Source organism: Jaculus jaculus, chromosome 5 (assembly GCF_020740685.1).
Source record: "Jaculus jaculus isolate mJacJac1 chromosome 5, mJacJac1.mat.Y.cur, whole genome shotgun sequence".
Classification (NCBI taxonomy): domain Eukaryota; kingdom Metazoa; phylum Chordata; class Mammalia; order Rodentia; family Dipodidae; genus Jaculus; species Jaculus jaculus.
In genome coordinates, this window is record NC_059106.1 from 85,494,563 (window position 1) to 85,516,384 (window position 21,822).

At 39.8% G+C, this 21,822-nt stretch overlaps 1 protein-coding gene across 1 annotated transcript in view; it reads right to left on the reverse strand.

Annotated features, from left to right (window-relative positions):
• Stil (STIL centriolar assembly protein) overlaps window positions 1-21,822 on the reverse strand; it is a 78,087-nt gene that overhangs the window by 8,251 nt on the left and 48,014 nt on the right. Inside the window, exons 14-16 of the mRNA XM_045150105.1 lie at window positions 20,020-20,248; window positions 12,834-13,053; window positions 1,305-1,555 (exon numbers count right to left, since the gene is read on the reverse strand). Coding sequence (XP_045006040.1) covers window positions 1,305-1,555; window positions 12,834-13,053; window positions 20,020-20,248 — 700 coding nt within the window. The remainder of the gene's footprint in view (window positions 1-1,304; window positions 1,556-12,833; window positions 13,054-20,019; window positions 20,249-21,822) is intronic.

Below are 21,822 nucleotides of genomic sequence, written 5' to 3' on the forward strand. Positions count from 1 at the left end.
GAGCTTAGCCCTCAGCACCACCAAAAAACAAATAAATAAATGCACTATTTTGTTTTTTCTTTATAATCTTTGCATGTGTATATGCATGTATATGTGTGTTAGTACAGGTGTACATGCACATGTGTGCACATGCATATGAAGTTAAGAAGATAAGGTTGGGCAGGAGGGATGGCTTAGTGGTTAAGGCATTTGCCTACAAAGTCAAAGGACCCAGGATCAATTCCCCAGGACCCATGTTAGCCAGATGCACAAAGGGGTGCACATATCTGGAGTTTGTTTGCAGTGGCTGGAAGCCCTGGCACACCCATTCTCACTCTGACTCTAATAAATAAAATTTTAAAAAATTTAACAAAAAAAAAGAAGATCTGGTGTCATCCTTAGATAAGCTATCCTCCCCATTTTGAGAGAGGGTCTCTCAATGGTCTGGATTTTGAGGATAGCTGGGAAAACTCCTGTTTTCATATGTCCACATGACTTCTGTTACAGAGTAGGTTTCTTTTTTTAAAATTTTTATTAACTTGTGTATGTGTACATGCATACATGTTGGTATGGATATATCAAAAATTCTTGCCACTGAAAATGAATTCCAGATGCATGTACTCCCTTACATCTGGCTTTCTGTGGTTTCTGAGGAATTGAACCTGGGCCAGCAGGCTTTATAAGCAAGCATCTTTATCCACTGAGCCATCTCTCCAGCAAATAGTTTTTTAGGTATTTTTTTATTCTATTCATTCTTTCCCATCCCCCCTTTTTTATTTTTTTTTTGTTTTTATTTATTTATTTATTTATTTTGGTTTTTCGAGGTAGGGTCTCACTCTAGCCCAGGCTGACCTGGAATTCACTATGGAGTCTCAGGGTGGCCTCGAACTCACAGCGATCCTCCTACCTCTGCCTCCCGAGTGCTGGGATTAAAGGCGTGCACCACCACGCCCGGCTTATTTATTTATTTGAGAGAGAGAGAGAGAGAGAGAGAGAAGCAGAGAGACAGAGAATGGGTGCGACAGGGCTTCCAGCCATTGTAAACAAACTCCAGATGCGTGTGTCCCCTTGTGCATCTGGCTAACATGAGTCCTGGGAAATCGAGCCTTGAACCAGGGTCCTTTAGCTTCACAGGCAAGCTAAGACATCTCTCCAGCCCCCTCCCCCTGTTTTTGAGACAGGGCCTTATGTAGCCTAGGTGCACTACTCTAATAAATAAGTAAAAACGAGTCAATTAAATTAAGATACAGGCTTGTACACTTTCTCAGGAAAGTGCTACAGTATCAGTAAAATTCACTCATCGTTAAAACAAACTGTAAAGTTACCTGGCCTGATCCACTTTCTGTGCATTCTTTTTCACTTTAGTGGGAGAGTCAATTTTCACTCCCAGGCTTCTTAGCTGCTTAAGAGTTGCATTAAGAACACCGTCTTTGTCCACTAGTCCTGAATTGTGCTTTTTGGTTTTTGCATGGTAAACATTTTGGGTTTTGGCACACTCATGGCTGATGACTACTGCTTTGGCAGATGGTTGATCTGTTTCTTTGGAGGAGTTACTTAGTAGGTGGTTCACTTGACCCTGGGGGGAGAAAAAAGGATTTATTTTAAAATCAGTATTAATATTCAGAATAGATCTTTAAAAACACAATAATAGCCAGGCGTGGTGGCACATGCCTTTAATCCCAGCCCTTGGGAAGCAGAGGTATGAGGATCACTGTGAGTTTAAGGCCACTCTGAGACTATATAGTGCATTCCAGGTCAGCCTGAGCTAGAGCTAGAACTAGAGCTACAGCTAGAGCTAGAGCTAGAGCTAGAGCTAGAGCTAGAGCTAGAGCTAGAGCTAGAGCTAGAGCTAGAGCCTACCATGGGGAAAAAAAAAAAAAAAAACAGCTGGGCATGGTGGTGCACATCTTTAATCCCAGCACTCAGGAGGCAGCTGTAGGAGGACTGTGGTACATTCAAGGCCATCCTGAGACTACATAGTGAATTCTAGGTCAGCCTGGGCTAGAGCAAGACCCTATTTAAAAAAACCAAAACAAACAAACAAGAAACCAGTAAGGACAAATATTATCTTGTCAGATCCTATTAAATATCTAGTTTACTTGAAACTATTATAGTTTTTAATAAAAAGAAATTCATTATAATGATTTCATCAGGCCCTAAAGGAAACAAGTATTTGCTGAGAATCTTCTCATTGAAAAACCAACATACTTCAACAGGTATGGTGGTACATATTTGTAATCCCAGCACTCCAGAGGATGTGATACGAGGATCTAGAGTTCAAGGTCTGCCTGCAATAGATAGTAAAACCCTGTCCTATCCCACCCCAAACCACAATAAGGACAAAAAAATATAAGGGGGAAAAAAAAAACCTTACCAACATAGATAAAATCATTTGTAAAGCATTCTAAGTATTTTCAATAAATGCTTTAGAAATACAAGTTTTAAATTACTCATTTTCAAAATGGCAACGTATTTGAGAGTTAAAATTAGACCATATTATTTTTGGAATTAGACTCCTTTTTTTTGTGTGTGTGTCTTTCTAAAAACAAACACAAGGTGGACTTCCAGTTAAGATGGTAGTGTAGGAACCATGCCAAAACAGCATAGGGGAGAAAAAGCAAAAGCAAAAAAAGCCAAAAACCAACAACAACAACAACAACAAAAACAAACCCCTTTTCTACTAAAAAGTGAAGGTGTATAAGAAACTACCAACCACAGCAGTGAAATAGGAGAAATCCAGAGTGTCTAAAGGCCACAGAAACAGACAGAAGCAGCTCCAGCAGCTCCAGGTCCCCGCAGCTGCAGCCGCCAGCTTGGCCTGAACTGCAGGAAAAGCCTGGTGAGGGGATTTTACACTCAACGGGAAGGGAAGGACAACAGGGACCAACAGAGTGGCTCAAGAGGAGAGGACTGTGAGGACCACCTGGAGAACTTCAGCCACCATCCAAAGCCTCCCGTACCCCCACCACCAGCGTAAGCAGCAGCAAGCACCAGAGACCTGGGGAAGGGAGCTCACCTACCCAGCACATGGCAAAAAAAAAAAAAAAAAAAAAAAAGCAGTGTCCCACTGACCCAGCCATCCTACCTGAGCCCACAGCACAGCAAAGAGGGACCCAAGCAGGCACGCAGCATAACTGGGATCAAAGCCATCCTAACACATAACTGGGTTTATACCAGGTCAGTACCTGCCAGAAAAGCCTGGTATATGGGCTTACATTGGAAGTGCTAATTGCACCTTCCGTGTCAAGGTAAATTATGTTTAAATCTGATGGATGGCCGGCCTGATTTGCCATTCTTAAATAAGCTATATTTTGGGCTTTTTTTATTTGCTGCTTCCTGATTTATAGTGCCTTTGTCTCTTCTGTTGTTTGTTGGGGTAGGGTCTCACTTGGTCAAAAGCTGACTTTGGAACCTTCTACAGACCAGAAATCTCAGCCTCCCAGTTGACAGGATTAAGAGTGTAGGGCAACACACATCCTTAGGGACTTTGACTTTGTTAGAGGATCTGTTTGTCATAATACCTACTCTTGGATTAATACTCTATGCTGCTTTTCATTAAATGTGCATATTGTTCAGTTAAATTTTGGAATTTCCTTATATTTTGTTCCACCCAGACTACTAGAATATTCTCATAGCAGGCAAACCCAACAGCTAGGTTCACTTTTCTAGTTTCTTTGAGAGTCTTTTAAGAGCCATGCCTAGCAACTTAAGCTCCTACTCTGAAGATATATAACATCAGATTGATTGATACATCTAATAATACTGCAGATAATTAGAAAAACAAGCATTAAATTAATCCAAGATGTAAAAGTCTCTACATTATAAGAAATACAAAAAAAAAAAAAAATCCCTCAAGACAATATAAATCCACCAAAAAGTATTAATCCATCAGAACTGGCCTCCAGTGAGACTGACTTAGAGGAAATGCCTGAGAAAGATTTCAAAAGAATGATTATAAATATGTTCAAGGCTGGAGAGATGGGTTAGCAGTTAAGCACTTATCTGTGAAGCCTAAGGACCCTGGTTCGAGGCTCGATTCCCCAGGACCCACGTTAGCCAGATTCACAATGGGGCGCACGTGTCTGGAGTTCGTTTGCAGTGGCTGGAAGCCCTGGTGTACCCATTTTCTCCCTCTCTCTTCTCTCTCTCTCTCTCCTCCTCCTCCTCCTCCTCTCTGTCACTCTCAAATAAATAAATAAATAAACAAAAAAATGTTCAAAGACATCAAAGAGGAAACCAAAGGAATCAAAGAGGAAACCAAAGGGATCAAAGAAGAAACAGGAAACCAATTTCATGAAATAAGGAGGTCAATACAAGAAATGAATAAGGAAAAAGCCGGGCGTGGTGGTGCATGCCTTTAATCCCAGCACTCGGGAGGCAGAGGTAGGATTGCTGTGAGTTCGAGGCCACCCTAAGACTCCATAGTGAATTCCAGGTCAGCCTTGGCTACAATGAGACCCTACATCGAAAAACCAAAAAAGAAAGAAAGAGAAAGAAAGAAAGAAAGAAAGAAAGAAAGAAAGAAAGAAAGAAAGAAAGAAAGAAAGAAGGAAAGAAAGAGATGAATAAGGAAATAGAATAGTTAAGAAAACCTAGTCAGAAATACTAGCAATAAAAAACACAGTAAGTCAAATAAAAAACTATGTAGAAAGTCTCACCAGTTGAATGGATGAAGGAATGGACAGAATATCTAAACTAGAAGACCAGGTGGCAGATCTAATACAGTCCAACAAAGAGAAAGACAATCTAATAGGAAGATATGCAAGATATTCAGGACACTAAGAAAAGATCAAACATAAGAATTCAGGGTATAGTAGGAGAATTTTACTCCAAAGGCATAGTAGGTGTTTTCAACAAAATCATAGAAGAAAACTTCTCCCAAACTGAGAAAAAGATGCCAATGCAGATACAGAAAGCCTTTAGAACACCAAACAGACAGAACCTGGAAAGAGGGATGGCTAAATTGTTAAGGCATCTACCTGCGGAGCCAAAGGACCCAGATTAAATTCCCCAGGACCCATGTTAGCCAGATGCACAAGGAGGTGCACGTGTCTGGAGTTTGTTTGCAGTGGCTAGAGGCCCTGGCACACACATATTCATTCTCTCTCTCTCTTTCTCTGTCAAATAAATAAAAATAAAATAAAATTTTAAAAACCTGGAAAGAAACTTTCCTCACCATATTATAATTAAACCACCATACACAAAACCAAACAAAATATATTGAAAGCAGTTAGAGAAAAAAATTAAGTCACATACAAAGGCAAGCACATCAGGATCACAGCAGATTATTCAACACAAACTTTAAAAGCCAGAAGGGCTTGGAATGATAATAAATAAAGATAGTAACTGTCAACCAAGATTTCTTTATCCTGCAAATAAGGACATTTCACACAAAAAAAAGCAGGCTAAAGGAATATTTGAAGAGAAACCAACTCTACAGAAAATACTTGAAAGAATCCTCTATGCTGAAGAGAAAGAAAAACACACATATAATGAGCCTGGAAAAACAAAAAATACTCAAATACTAATTAGCACAAGAGAACAAAGGTAAAATAAAACTGGAAGAACTACAAAACGAAAATAGCAAGAATAAATACACACCTTTCAATCATAACTCTTAATATCAACATCCTTAATGTCCCAACCAAAAGACATAGGTTTGCAGACTGGGTTAAAAAGCAGGATTCTTTCATTTGTTGCCTCCAAGAAACTCACCTTTCTACAAATGATTGACACTATCTGAGGGTAAAAGGTTGGAAAATGGCGTTTCAAGCAAATGAGCACAGAAAACAAGCAGGGGTTGCTATCCTAATATCTGACAAGATAGACTTCAGTCCAACATTAGTTAGGAAAGATAAGGAAGGTCACTTTATATTGATTAAAGGAACACTCCACCAGGAGGACATTATAATCCTAAACATATATGCACCTAACATGGGCGCTACCAACTTCATCAAACAAATGACATTAGAACTAAGGTCACAGGTAATACCAAACACAGTTGTAGTGGATGACTTCAAGACCCCACTCTCAATTGGCAGGTCATACTGGCAAAAAATAAACAGAGAGGCATCTGGATTAAATGAGATCATGGAACAAATGGACCTAACAGATATCTACAGCACATTTCATCCAAATGCTGCAGAATACACATTCTTTTCAGCAAACAGCACATGGGACATTCTCTAAAATAGGCCATATATTAGGACACAAAGCAAATCTTAACAAATACAGGAAAATTAAAATAATTCCTTGCATTCTATCTGATCACAATGGGATCAAACTACAAATCAATAGTAAGAAAAGCTATAGAGCATACATATGATCATGGAAGCTAAACAATACACTACTAAATGATGAATGGGTCAATGAAGAAATCAAGAAGGAAATAAAAAAATGCATAGAGTCAAATGATAGTGAGAACACAACATACCAAAACCTATGGGACACAATGATGGGAGTCCTAAGAGGGAAATTTATAGCTTTCAGTACCTGTATTAAATTAGAAAAGTCACAAGTAAGCAACTCAATGCTTCACTTTAAGGCCTGAGAAAAAGAACACAGAAAACCAAAACTCAGTAGATGGGAAGAAATCATAGAGTAGGGCAGAAATTAATGAAACAGAAATCAAAAAAGCAATTCAAAGACTCAATAAAACAAAGAGTTGGCACTTTGAAAGGATAAACAAGACTGATACACCCTTAGTAAATATGACCAAAAAAACACAGAAGAGAGACAAATTAATAAAATTAGAGATGAAAAAGGCACCATCACAACAGATACCAGAGAAATTCAAAATATCAAGGGACATACTATAGGAACATATACTCTCTAAGTTTGAAATTCTGAAAGAAATAGATGATTTCTTCTCTCTTTACCTCTGTCTTAAATAAATAAATAAAAATAAATATTTTTAAAAAACAAAGAAGAGAAAGGGCTTGAGAGATGGCTTAGCAGTTAAGGCACATGCCTGCATAGCCTAAGGATCCTGGTTCGATTCTCTAGGTCCCATGTAAGCCAGATGCACATGGTGGTATATGCATCTGGTATTTGTTTGCAGTGGCTAGAGGCTCTGGTGTGCCAATTCCCCTCTCTCTCTTTCCCTCTTTCTGTCTCAAATAAATAAAACAGCTATTTTTAAAAAATAGATGATTTCCTAGATTTGTATGACCTACCTAAATTAAATCAAAATGAGATCAACCATTTAAATAGACCTATAACAAGTATGGAGATACAAGCAGTTATAAAAAAATCTCCCAACTGAAAAAAAGTCCAGGCCCAGATGAATTCACTGGTGAATTTTACCAGATCTTCATGGAATAATGCTTCTCAAACTTTTCCATCAAATAGAAAAAGGAAGGAATCCTACCAAACTCCTTCTTAAGAAGCCAGTATCATCCTGATACCAAAACCAGACTAACACAGAACAAAAAAATGAAAACTACAGACCAATCTCCCTCATGAACACAGATGCAAAAATTCTCAACAAAATATTGGCAAACAGAATCAGAAAGATCATCCACACTGACCAAGTAGGCTTTATCCCAGAGATGCAAGTATGGTTCAACATATGCAAAATCGATAAATGTAATATATTATATAAATGGACTGAAGGACAAAAATTACATGATTATCTCAATAGATGCATAAAGAGCATTTGTCAAAATCCAACATCTCTTCATGATAAAAACCCTAGAGAGAGCTGGGCATGGTGGTGCACACCTTTAATCCCAGCACTTGGGATTAAACTTAGGCAAAGGTAGGAGGATCGCTGAGAGTTCGAGGCCACCCTGAGACTACATAGTTGATTCCAGGTCAGCCTGGACCAGAATGAGACCCTACCTCGAAAAACCAAAAAATTAAAATTAAAATTAAAAAAAAAATCCTACAGAGGGCTGGGTGAATGGCTTAGTGGTAAAGGAATTTGCCTGCAAAGCCAAAGGACCCAGGTTCAATTCCTAGGACCCACGTTAGCCAGATGCACAAAGTGGCACATGTATCTGGAGTTCATTTGCAGTGGCTGGAGGCCCTGGCGTGCCCATTCTCTCTCTCTCTTTTTCTCTGTCAAATAAATAAATAAATATTTTTTTAAAATCTTACAGAAACTGGGCTGGAGAGATGGCTTAGTGGTTAAGCACTTGCCTGTGAAGCCTAAGGACCCCGGTTCAAGGCTCGATTCCCCAGGACCCATGATAGCCAGATGCACAAGGGGGCGCACACATCTGGAGTTCATTTGCAGTAGCTGGAAGCCCTGGCATGCCCATTTTCTCTCTCTTTTTCTCTGTCAAATAAATAAATAAATATTTTTTTAAAATCCTACAGAAACTGGGCTGGAGAGATGGCTTAGTGGTTAAGCACTTGCCTGTGAAGCCTAAGGACCCCGGTTCAAGGCTCGATTCCCCAGGACCTATGTTAGCCAGATGCACAAGGGGACGCACACATCTGGAGTTCATTTGCAGAGGCTGGAAGCCCTGGCATGCCCATTCTCTCTATGTGCCCCCCGCCCCCTGTCACTCTCAAATAAATAAATAAAAATGAACAAAAAAATTAACAAAAATCCTGTAGAAACTAAGAATAGAAGGATCATATCTCAACATAATAAAGGCTATTTATGACAAACTTACAGCCAACATAATACTAAATGGAGAAAAACTTGAAGCTTTTCCACTAAAATCAGGAAAAAGACAAAGGTGACACCACTTTTATTTAACATAGTACTGGAAGTCTTAGCCATAGCAATAAGGTAAGAGACACACAGAAAAGGGAAACAAATTGGAAAGGAAGAGATCAAGTTATTATTATTTGCAGATGATATAATTCTATACATATAGAAGCCTAAAAACTCTACCAGCAAAATGTTACAGCTGATAAGCACTTTTAGCCATGAGGCAGGATACAAAATAAACATAGAAATCAGTAGGCTTCTTATATGCTAATAAAAAACACATAGAGGATGAATTCAGAGAATCATTCCCATTTATAATTGCATCAAAAATAAATAAGTAAATAAAGTACCTTGGATAAAACCTAACCAAGGAAGTGAAGAATCTCTACAATCTTGGCAAAAGTAATTTACACATTTTCCGATGGCATTCTTCATGGAAATAGAAAAAACAATCCAAAAATTCATTTGGAAGAACACACACAAAAAAACAACCCTCAAATACTAAAATAATTTTGAGCAACAACAATAAGGCTGGTGGTATTACCATACTTGATTTTAACCTATACTACCGAGCCATAGTAACAAAAATAGCATGGTGCTGGCACAAAAAAAGACTGTAGATCAATGGAACAGAATAGAGGACCAGATGTAAGTCCGGGTAGCTACAGCTACATGATCTTTGACAAAAATGCCAAAAATACTCATTTGAGAAAAGATAGCCTCTTCAGCAAATGGTGCTAAAACTGGATATATATTTGTAGAAGAATGAAAATAGATCTGTATCTCTTTCCATACACAAGAATTGAGTCCAAATGGATCAAAGACCTTAACTCTGAAACTACTAGAGGAAAAAGTAAGGGAAACCCTTCAACACATTGGTCTTGGCAAAGACTTTCTGAATATAACCCCAAATACTCAGGAAATAAATCCACAGATCATCCCCTGGGACTTCAAGAAATTATAAAGCTTTTGTACAGCAAAGGACACTGTGACTACAGCAAAGAAGCAACCTACAGAATGGGAGAAAATCTTTGCCACCTATATATCTGACAGAGGATTGATATCAAAAATATACAAAGAAATCAGACGGTAGCTCAAACAGTTCCCATGTACCTCCTTATGTTCTTTTACCTGTTGTTAACATCTTATAATAAAATGTATATTTGCCACAATCAACTAAAAAAAAAAAACCAAAAACCAAACAAAAAAAATATACAAAGAACTAAAAAAGCTAAATAATAAGAAACCAAACAACCCAACTAAAAAATGGGCTATTGGGCTGGGTGTGGTGGCACATGCCTTTAATCCTAGTACTCGAGAGGCAAAGATGGAGGATGGCCATGAGTTCAAAGATGCCCTGAGACTACATTGTGAATTCCAGGTCAGCCCAGGCTAGAGTTAAGACCAAACCTTGAAAAACCAAAAATAAAAAGGGGGGGGGGGCTATGGAATTAAATATAGTTTTAAAAAGAAGAAATACAAATGATATATAAATATCTAAAAAAAATGTTCTACATCCCTAGCCATCAGGGAAAAGCAGACTAAAACCACATTGAGATTCTATCTCACTCCTGTCAGAATGGCTACCATCATGAAAACAAATGACCAGAAATGTTAGCAAGGATGTGGAAAAAGAGGAACCTTTCTACACTGTTGGTGGGAATGTAATCTGGCCCAGCCATTGTGGAAATCAGTGTGGAGGTTCCTGAGACAGCTAAAAATAGATCTACCATATGACCCAGCTATACCACTCCTAGACATATATCCTAAGGACTTGTCATACTACTTTAGAGATACTTGCTTAACCATGTTTATTGCTGCTCTATTCACAATAGTTAGGAAATGGAACCAGCCTAGATGAATGGGTAATAAAAATGTGGTTAATTTACACAATGGAGTTCTATTCAGTGGTAAAGAAAAATGAAATTATAAAATCTGCAGGGAAATGGATAGACCTGGAAAGTATTATACTTAGTGAGGTAACCTAGGCCAAGAAAGTCAAACGTCACATGTTCACTCTCATATGTGGATCCTAGCTACAGATGATTGGACTTCTATGAGAATAGGAATAAAACTCAGTAGCAGAGGTCAGTAAGCTAGAAAAGGGATGTAAAAGGAATAGAAAAAGGGGGAGGGGACCTAATAGGATGGTATTATATATATGTAAGTACAAGAACAGATTAATGGGGTAAAAAGGCCTAAGTAAGGTCAGGGGAAGAGATTGAGTAAAGGAAAGGTGGAGGGAGAATTAATCAAAATCTAAGAAGATATCAATAAGTCATATGGAAACCTATTTGTGGGGGGGCAATGGAACACTCAGGAGCTATAGATTGTTGCTAGAAAATTTTCAGTGTCAGGAATGGGATACCTTCCAGCAAGTTGTTGGCCAGGGAGGTCCCTGATACCCATAAAACATTACAGGCCATTGCCAAGGCTCTTGGTTTCCCACCAGGAATAGATGGTAAGACCCTATTGCTGAAGACTCCACATACTTGTACTCCAAGGTCACTGAGCAATCCTGCTGGACCTGAGCTGAAAACCTTCTCTGTGTAGAACAGCTGAGAGAAAGCTGGAAAAAGTTACGCTGCATGCAGTTCAGTGGAAGAAAGAGAAATCATCAGTGGAGATACTCAACAGTGGACACTGCAAGCCTTAAATTTGGCCAGCCAGGCCAAATGAGCCAACTGATGCAACTGTGGCATGTCTGTTATGGGGGAAACCAACCACTCTCTAATTGGACTGGAGACCTGGTCCATGGGAAGAAATACATCCCTGGTAATGAAAACCTACAACAAGGGTAGTCATGAGCCCTAGAGGTGTAATATCTGCTGCTGTATGGCTAAATGTATACTATGTTCATCAAACTGCCCGGTAAGCACTTCTCTTAATGTTCATACTCATATATTAATGCTGCTCTCACTTTTGGTTAGAGAAGTTTCTCTTTTCAGATGGCAGTGATCTTGGGATGACTCAAGGCACCATGGTGCTGAGAAGTGAGAGAGGAGTGCTCAGCACTGAAATACCTCTATAACACCTTCCATGGCTCAGGGTCCATTGTGGGAGAGGTGGTAGAAAGAATTTAAGAGCCAAAGGAAGGGTAGGGCTCCTTATAACTTGCTCCCCTCAGACACAAAATGGCCCAAATATCCACTGACCTTGGAGTGCCCAACACTACCTACATAAGACCATCGTAATAAGAGAAGAGGAGGACATAAAAATAAAAGAGGTGGATTGAGAGAAGGAGGGGATATCGTGGAGAGTTGCAAAGGGGAAAGTGGGGTGAGGGAGGGAATTACCATGGGTTATTTCCTACAATTATGGAAGTTGTCAATAAAAAAAATAAGTTGAAAAAAATGAAATTATCAAAACAAAAGAATTAAAAACAAGAATTGCCAGTGATGTTCTCTGTCTTCATGAAAGAGCATACATGCTGGCACCAGCCTAAGACCTAGCAAGCAAATGACAAATGTGTATTCGCTGGTAGAATACATAAACATCTACTGAAGTATGTTTATTCATTAACTACAAATATAGCAACTAAATGTTCCAAAATTTATAATTTGAATAGAAACAAAAGTGAGGGTCATTTTAACACTAAGTCCTAGTTCACATTGTGTTTCCAAGATTAGGCCCCCAGCCAGATCCACCCTATCCTTTCCATGCTCTGGCTTTGCACCATGCTCCAACCTGACACGTTTGTTTATTACTGATGTATGTTAGCATTTTCCCTGTGTTCTCAAAGGCACAGATGATCATACTCATCTTTATACTGTCTACTGTAATTGTTTAGTCTCTTTTCTTAGACTAAGCTAAATATTTAATAAACATCTGTTTACCTGAACTACAAACAGTAAAATCACCATCACTATTTTCTAATTCTCAAGTTTCTTATAAACTCTTGCTTCTTTTCCCCTAACTTCAGTATGAGTTTGGTATAATGTCAACATTCATATTTTAAAAATAAGAATTGGTTTTTTCTGGCTAGGTATGTGATGACTAGAAAATTTACACTAAATTATTGAATTTAAGGTATTCTAATTTATGAAAGCTAAAAAATAATCTACTGTGAAATAATCAAAAGTGTTTCTATTTGAATTTTCCAATCAGTTTAAGTTAGGAAAAGTTTAAGTGGTATTTCCTATAGTAAATAACCATCTCACAAAAGATGACATACTCTAGACTTTCTTACCAATAAATCCTGGTATATTTTCTGGTTATCTGATGGAAGATGAGTCATGGACTCCATCACTTGCCCAACTTGTGGTTCCCTTGGTGTTGCAGTGCCATGACCACCACCAACAACCTCTGTTGGCACAGTCTGTAAACACATGCTCACACTTTCTGCCAGCAGGGTATTTGGAAAGAACACAGGCACTTCAGGTTCTTTTCTCATCTCTGAAGAGCAGTTTCTGGAAAGGACATGTGAGGTATGTTAGTTACCCAAATATTTTTAATGTTCTTTGAAATGTAGTAAATTGGGAAGACCCAAATATCTGGTTTGTATATTCAAATCTTAGTGATGTATATAAACATACCATTTGACAGGCTATATATAAACTGGATCATCTTAAGTCATGTTATTTGTTATATATTTTGGACAATTTTCCTTTAAGGCTGGAAAACTACCTACTGATACCTGCCAAACCTAAGGCAAGAAAAATTTTAGGATAGCTAAATATTTTAAATATATTATTTGTTCAATGAAAGATCCTAAGTTGTCATTTATAATCACATTATATACTTAATGTCATTACTTTACTTTTTTGTTTTAAATACTTATTTGCACCAGGAATGGTGATGCATGCCTTTAGTCCCAGCACCCTAGAGGCAGAGTTAGGTGGATCACTGTGAGTTTGAGGCCATCCTGGAGCTACAGAGTAAGTTCCAGGTCAGACCCAACCTCCATAAAAACCTTATTTGCAAGCAGAGAGAAAGAGACAGAGACAATGGGCTCACCAGGGTCTCCTGCCACTACAAACAAACTCAAGAGCATGCACCATTTTGTGCATCTGGCTGTACGTGGATACTGGGGAAGTGAACCCAGAATGTCAGGGTTTGCAAGCAAGTGCCTTTGACTGCTGAGCCATCTCTCCAGCCCTTATATAATATTTAATAAAAATAAATAAATCCAAGACATATATTGATTTAATTCTTACTATATTATGAAATGGGTACTTTTTAATTTTAATTTTTTATGTTATTTCAGAGAGAGAAAGAGGCAGAGAGAGAGAATGGGCACATCAGGGCCTCTAGCCACTGCAAAGGAACTGTAGACACACGTGCCACCTTATTCATCTGGCTTACATGGGTGCTGGGGAATGAACTGGGTCCTTTGGCTTTTCAGCCCTGAAATGGGTACTTTAAAAAAAAATATTTTTATTTATTTATTTGCAAGCAGAGAAAGATAAGAAGAGAGTCAGGGAAATAGAATGAGTGTGTCAGGGTCTCCAGTTGCTGCAAACAAACTCCAGAAGCATGCACCAGTCTATATATAGTTTTATGTGGGTACTGAGGAATTGAACCCAGTTGTCAGGCTTTGCAAGCAAGTATCTTAACTGCTGAGCCATCTCTCCAGCCCCAAAATGTTTTGTTTGGTTTTGTTTTTCCAGTTTTTTGAGGTAGGGGTTCACCCTAGCCCAGGCTGACCTGCAATTCACTAGGTAGTCTCAGGGTGGCCTCAAACTCACAGCGATCCTCCTACCTCTGCCTCCCAAGTGCTGAAATTAAAGGTGTGTGCCACTATACCTCACTTGAAAATGGCTACTTTTAAAAAAGATATTTATTTGCAAGTAGAGAAAGAGAGAGAGAATATCGAACTGGGGCTACCAGGCTTTGCAAGCAAATATCTTAACAGCTCTCTCCAGTGCCCAAATTATTCCCATTTTATACATGAGAAATCTGTGAACAAGAGATCATGAGACGGACTGAAGACGTGGCTCAATGGATAGAAGTGCATGAATCCCTTAGTTCCATCCTCAACACTGCATAAACCAGGCATGGTGATTGTAATCCTGGCACTTAGTAGGTGGAGACAGGAAGAACAGAAGTTCAAGGTTATCCTCAGCAAGTTCATGGCCAGCCTGGGCTATATGAGATCCTGTCTCAAATAGAGAGATTTTGAGACCTGTTCACTACCATATTGCTGTAATTCAAATCTGGTCATGAGCCACGGCTAACAATCACTCTGCCATAACTGTCTATTCAAATTTTGGTGTCTAACCTAGATGATATGAAAAAATTTTAAACTTCAAGATTTAAGATTGGTTGGAGAAAGCCGGGCGTGGTGGCGCACGCCTTTAATCCCAGCACTCGGGAGGCAGAGGTAGGAGGATCGCCGTGAGTTCAAGGCCACCCTGAGACTCCATAGTGAATTCCAGGTCAGCCTGGGCTAGAGTGAGACCCTACCTCGAAAAAAAAAAAAAAAAAAAGATTGGCTGGAGAGATGGCTCAGCAGTTAAGGTGCTTGCCTGTAAAGCCTCATAGCCAGAGTTCACTTCCCCAGTTCCCACATAAAGCCTGATGCACAAAGTTGCACACGCATGTCTGTTTGCAGGGGCTAGAGGCTCTAGCATGCCCATTCTCTGTGTCTGTCTCTCTTCTCTCTTTCTCTACTTGCAAATAAATAAAAATGTTTAAAAAGATTAAAACACAACTTTAAATGATTCCAATGTACCAGTTATTATATATCCAAAGCACGGCTTCTTATAAAATTTTCCCAAGTATTTATAGATGCCATATACCATTACTCTCCACAGGGAAAAAGCAATCAATAAGCAATTAAACTGCAAGGAAAATAAATCTATCTTTCACAGACTGCTTCAATATCAGACAGACTGATCAAGCAAGATATCAAGAGGGATTGGAGCCCAAGTGGGGACAACTATTATTCCTCAGCACAACTCGGACTAGGTGGTTGGGAAGAGCCCAGAGAAGCACCACACCACCAGACAGAGCTAGCTGGAGATGATAATTTCTTCTTTTATGGACAAGTACTCACTATATAACTTGTGCTTGCCTCCAACACACGATCCTCCGAAGTGCTGAAATTACAGACGTGTGCGACCACATCCAGGACGGAGACAGTACTTAATCCAAATCTATATATTATGTTGAACAAGACTAAATTTACATCTAATTATAGGTTAAAATGAATAAAGGTGATTAGTTGCTATGCAAAAGCAATTAATGGGCTGGAGAGATGGCTTAGCGGTTAAGCACTTACTTGCCTGTGAAGCCTAAGGACCCCAGTTTGAGGCTCGATTCCCCAGAACCCACATAAGCCAGGTGCACAAGGGGGCACACACATCTGGAGTTCATTTGCAGCAGCTGGCGCACCCATATTCATTCTCTCTCTCTCTCTCTCTCTCTCTGTTACTCTCAAATAAATAAAAATAAACAAAACAATTTAAAAAAAGAAAAAGCAATTAACTTCATTCAAACAATTAAATTAGACCCTTTTTTAAGTTCAACACCAAAGGATTAGAGATTTCTCTTCTAAATTGAAAAACCCCATAACTCCAGAAAGTATTCTGCAGCTTACAGAATTAAGTCAGGGAATATAAATCATGGCTCATTCTTTGTTCTCAGTTTCAATAATTACTCCAAATAAAATATGGACATACTGCAGGGCATGGTGGCGCACGCCTTTAATCCCAGCACTGGGAGGCAGAGGTAGGAGGATCACTGTGAGTTCGAGGCCACCCTGAGACTCCATAGTGAATTCCAGGTCAGCCTGGGCTAGAGTGAGACCATACCTCGAAAAAAACAAAAAAACAAAACAAAAAAAAAGGACATAGGTTGACACTTACCCCAAATTGCTCTTCCTGTTAGTAAGCCTTTTCAAGAGCTGGACATTTACCATGAGTTGACTATAGTAGTACATACCTTTAATTCTAGTGCTCAGAAGGCTGAGGCAGGAGAATCTTGAATTTGAGGTCAGCTTGGGATATATAGTAAGACACTATCTCAAACAAATAAGCAAAAGGCTGTAACTGAGGAGATGTTCACAAAAGATCTCTTCAATAAATCAGTATATAAAATGAATATTTATTAAATTACGTGTTATTAGAAATAGTATTCTGGGGCTGGAGAGATGGCTCGGCAGGTAAGGTGCTTGCCTGTAATGCCTAAAGACCAGAGTTAGTACCCACATAAAGCCAAATGCACCTTATGTAGGCCAGGGAGTGATGTCTGCCCTCTGCTCATGCCACCACTTTCCCCTGCCATCGTGGAGCTTCCCCTTGAGCCTGAAAACCAAAATAAACCTCTTTTTCCCACAAGCTGCTCTTGGTTAGGTGATTTCTACCAGCAATGTAAACCTGACTGCAACAGTAAAGGAGTACCAGGGAGTGGGATTGCTGCTAGACACCTGACTGTGTGGCTTTGGCCTTTTGGAGCTGATTTTCAAGAGGAATGTGGAAGGATTTGAAACCTTGGCCTAACAGACGCCTTGCAGTGCTCTAAGTACAGCTTGATGGACTATTCTGGTCAGAGTTGAAAGACCTGAATGCAGTAAGAACTATGAACAGTGAGGTTTGGCTTAAGAGGGTGAAAAAGAGCTTTGCCTAGACTGGGCTAGAGGCAGTTTGTGTGGGAAGCTTGCTGTTATGCCCATGTCCTAAGAAATTGTTCAGGGTTGCTTTGCATAAAAATGAACTGGTGTGAGAAGAGGGATATGGCACACACACACACAAAAAATCTTTGGGTGAACTGCTGTCCATTCAGCTGCAATTTGAGAGATTACAACCTTTGAGTTTGGGCCAGCTGACCTTCTGAAGGTGCCTGAGTGCTCAAGGAGTGTCCTCTTCTTCAAAGTCTGCTTTATTCCCCCTGGATTAACAAACTGGCACCCTACCTGGTATTGTGGAGTATAAGAAATGCAGGAAAGAGAGGGTCATTGAGCTTGCAACACGGTCTTGTGTTTTGGAAATGGCCATGGGCAGTGTGAAGCAGGTTTGCTGGATGCCTGCATGGAGACGCCATGGGGCCATGAGGATGAATCGTGGGTTGCAGTAGAGACCCATTGGAGATGCCGGGACCACGAGATGGCTGCTAAGGAAAGCTGCCAGCTCTGATGAAGTTTTCCAGGACTGTGAGTAGCCTAGCTGGAGGGGCAGAATTGGAACACCAGAGACTTGTTGCTGGTTCAAATTATTGGACTTGGAGACTTGTCAGTGACTAGATCATGGATGATTATCAGTTTACGGGGGCCAGGGGCAGAATGTGGTGGTTTGATTCAGGTGTCCCCCATAAACTTAGGTATTCTCAATACTAGGTTCCCAGATGATGGAAATTTGGGAATTAAAACCTCTTGGAGGCAGTGTATTGTTGGGGGTGGGCTTATGGGTGTTATAGCCAGTTCCCCCTTGGTAGTGTTTGGCACACATTCCTGTTCCTGTTGTCTACCTTATGTTAGCCAGGGGGTGATATTCACCCTCTGTTCATGCCATCATTTTTCCCTGCCATCATGGAGCTTCCCTTCAAGCCTGTAAGCCAAAATAAACCTATTTTTCCTACAAGCTGCTTAGCTGGGTGATTTCTACTAGCAATATGAACCTGACTGCAACACGGTTCAATTTCCCAGTACTCATGTAATGCCAGATGCACAAAGTAGCACATGCATCTGTAGTTGGTTTGTAGTGGCAAGGGGCCCTCGTGTGTCCATTCTCTCTTTCCCTCTCCATTTGCAAATAAAAATTTTTTTTCAAGGTAGGGTCTCACTCACTCTAGCCCAGGTTGACCTAGAATTCACTGTGTAGTCTCAGGATGACCTTGAACTCACAGATACTCCTATCTCAGCCTCCAGAGTGTTGGGATTAAATGCATGTGCCACCATGCCCGGCAGAGAAAGAGAGAATGCGCGCACCAGGGCCTCCAGCCACTGCAAACAAACTCCAGAACATGCACCATTTTGCATCTGGCCTTATGTCGGTACCAGAGAATTGAAGTTGGGTCATTAGGCTTTGCAGCTAAGTGCCTTAACTGCTAAGCCATCTCTCCAGCCCATAAATATATTTTAACAATACTTTCATTTATAATTGCAGTGTGGAGAAGCTTTAAGACTTTACAAACTTCTAGGCTGCATCTTTATTTGGAACCTCATATTATCAGAATCTTTCATGTGAGGCCTGAGCATATGTACTTTTGAAACTTCCTTCAGATGTTCTGATTCAGATTGTTAACATATCCAACAATTGACATATGGGAATGATTGAAGGAGGTTCAGAGTTGGCAGTGATATTGACACCTTATTATACAAAGACACCAGTGAAAAGGGTATTTTATAATAGCCTCTCAGAAGACCAAAAGAATATTAAAGTTTTGGGCTGGAGAGATGGCTTAGTGGATAAGAAACTTGCCTGCAAAGCCTAAGGACTCAGGTTCATCCTCAGGACCCACATAAGCCAGGTATACCTAGTGGCACATGCATCTAGAGTTCATTTGCAATGACCAGAGGCCCTGGCATGCCCATTCCTTTTCTCTCTTAAATAAATGAATAAATAAAAATAATAAAATATTATTTTTTAAAAGAAAAAGTATACAAAGTTGTCTCTAATAATGATGCGTGGTAGACTGGCGAGATGGCTTAGTGGTTAAGGCACATGTCTGCAAGGCCTAAGGACCCAAGTTTGATTTTCCAGGTCCCACGTAAGCCAGATGCACAAGGTGGTGCATAAATCTGGAGTTCGTTTGCAGTGGCTAGAGGCCCTGATGCGCCCAATGTCTCTCTCTCTCTGTCTCTAATAATAAATAAATAAAAATAAATCTAAAAATAATAATAATGCATGGTAATTTCAAAAGTGCAGAGTAGATATTTTCATCACAAAAAAGTATGTTAGGTGATAGATTTGATTACACTTTAACCTACAAATGCAATGATCCATAAATTAAAAATAAAATGTATTCAATCCTTTGCACCACACAAGAAAATAAAATGTTTTTTTGTTTGTTTGTTTGTTTTTTAAAGCAGGGCTAGGGAGATGGCTCAGTAGTTAAAACATTTGCCATTCAAGCTAAAGTACTTGAGTTTAATCCCTAGACCCCATGTAAAAGACATATTGACTGGGCTTCTGTAATCCCAGGATATTGATGCTGATGGCAAGATGGGTGGTGCAGGCAGGAGAATTTCCAGGAAGCCCGTGGAGAGTGCAGAACAGCAGAGCCAGAATCCAGAGTGAGAAAGCGGCTCAAATGAGGTGGGCAGATGAAGGCTGATCTGAAAGTGGTCCTCTGACCTCACGCCTGTGTCTTGGCTTGCTCATAACCACCATCACACATATACACACATGAACACGTACATAAGCTCATGAGCAGGCATGTACACAAATAATACTACAGCAAAAAACACAGTGAAATGTTGACGCAAAGAGCCTTACTTGGATTCAGAAAGTAGCTGGGAGCATTCTTCTACAGCAGTGCTGCTCTCTTCAAAACTGGGAATATCAACAGCCTTTAAAGAAGATGCACTATCTGGAGGACTTGTGACTTCATTATTAATGTCAACAGAAAAATTCATGTCTTCACTGGAGATCTTGGTGTCATCTTGCTTCTGCTGACAGTCAGGCTCTTGGTCATTACTTGCTGCATTCCAAAATAAGCTAGCACCTGCAAGTCAAATGATTTCACAGGTTGTAAAACAAATACACAACTAGAAAAATAATCAATATAAAAACTTGTTAAGACCACCTCCATTACCCTAGCACAGTTACTTGAAGCAGTTTCAGATATTTCCTCAGACATGCTACAGAGGCAGAAACACGGAAAACTGGGGACAGCATTCTTGGTCCTGCCTCTTTAAGAAAGTGGCTCTCGGCTTTACATGTTAAGGGTCTGATAATCACGTATAGTAACTCATCTGCAATCCAAGCACTTGAAAGGTTGAAGGAGGAGGATCAAAAGTTTAAGGACAGCCTGGGATACATATTGAGTTCAAGGCCAATCTGGAATTCATGACAGATTCTGTTTCAAAACAAAAATACCAGGAGAAGACATATGAGATACAAATGCCCAGGTTGCCTGGTTTTGATCTTAAGAATAATATTTAAGAGGCTATGAAACATGCACCAGACATACACAGTAGCAAGCAGGTATTGACACTGGAAAAAAAAAAAAAAGAGTCAAATGCTTTGGCTGCAGTTACCTTCTCATTGCTGGCACCTAACCAAAAGCAGCTGTTTGGAGAAAAGTTTTTATTTTGGCTTACAATCTTGAGGGGAAGCTTCATGATGACAGAGGAAAACATGGCATGAGCAGAGGCTGGACCTCACTTCTGCCATAGCGGATGGACAACAGCAGCAGGACAGTGAGCCAACACTGGCAAGCTAGGGCTAATGAACCTAAAGGTCCGTCCCCAGCAACACACCTCCTCCAGCAAGGCTCCACCAGTCAAGCTGCCACCAGCTGGGGACCAAGCATTCGGAACACATGAGTTATGGGGGACACCTGACTCAAACCACCACAGCTTCCCTAACTTAATGGACCATTTGCACATATTCTCAGAGCTTATATTCTCTGTTAAATTAACTCACTTTATCTGTACCTAGCTTCATGATTTCTATGAAGTTACAGGTTTGATATACTAATTATACCTGTCCCAAGACACAAAATATTGACAAAATATAAAATATTTATCTGTATCCTACCCCAAATAATTTTTTGTCTTGTGACCTATCTCAGTCTGCAATTCAGGAAGTACTGTTATATACAGTAATTTGAGGAAAACAAAACAAAACAAAAAAGTCAAAATGGTTTCTTCTTTCCCCTTCCCCCCTTATCATCCTGTTTCTCTCCTTTCCTCCCTCCTTCCTTCCTTCCTTTCCTCCTCCTCCTTTTTTATTGTAATTTATTTTTTCTTTACAGACGAGATCTTGCTAATGCAGCCCAGGCTGGCCTCAAACTCAAAGACCCTCCTTCCTAGCCACTATGGCAGGTTTTGACATCAAAGGTCCCTTTGGATGATTTTTTTTTAAGGAATTATTTATATGAGAGCCAGGACCTCTTGCCATTACAAACACTAGATGCTTGCACCACTTTCTGAGTGTGACTTATGAGGGTGCCTTGAAAACTGAACCTGTGCTAGCAGGCTTTACAAGAAAGTGCCTCTAAACACTGAGACATCTTCCCAGCTCCACTACTTGGATAAATTTTATGAAAAAAAAATCAATAAAACCAAGATTTAA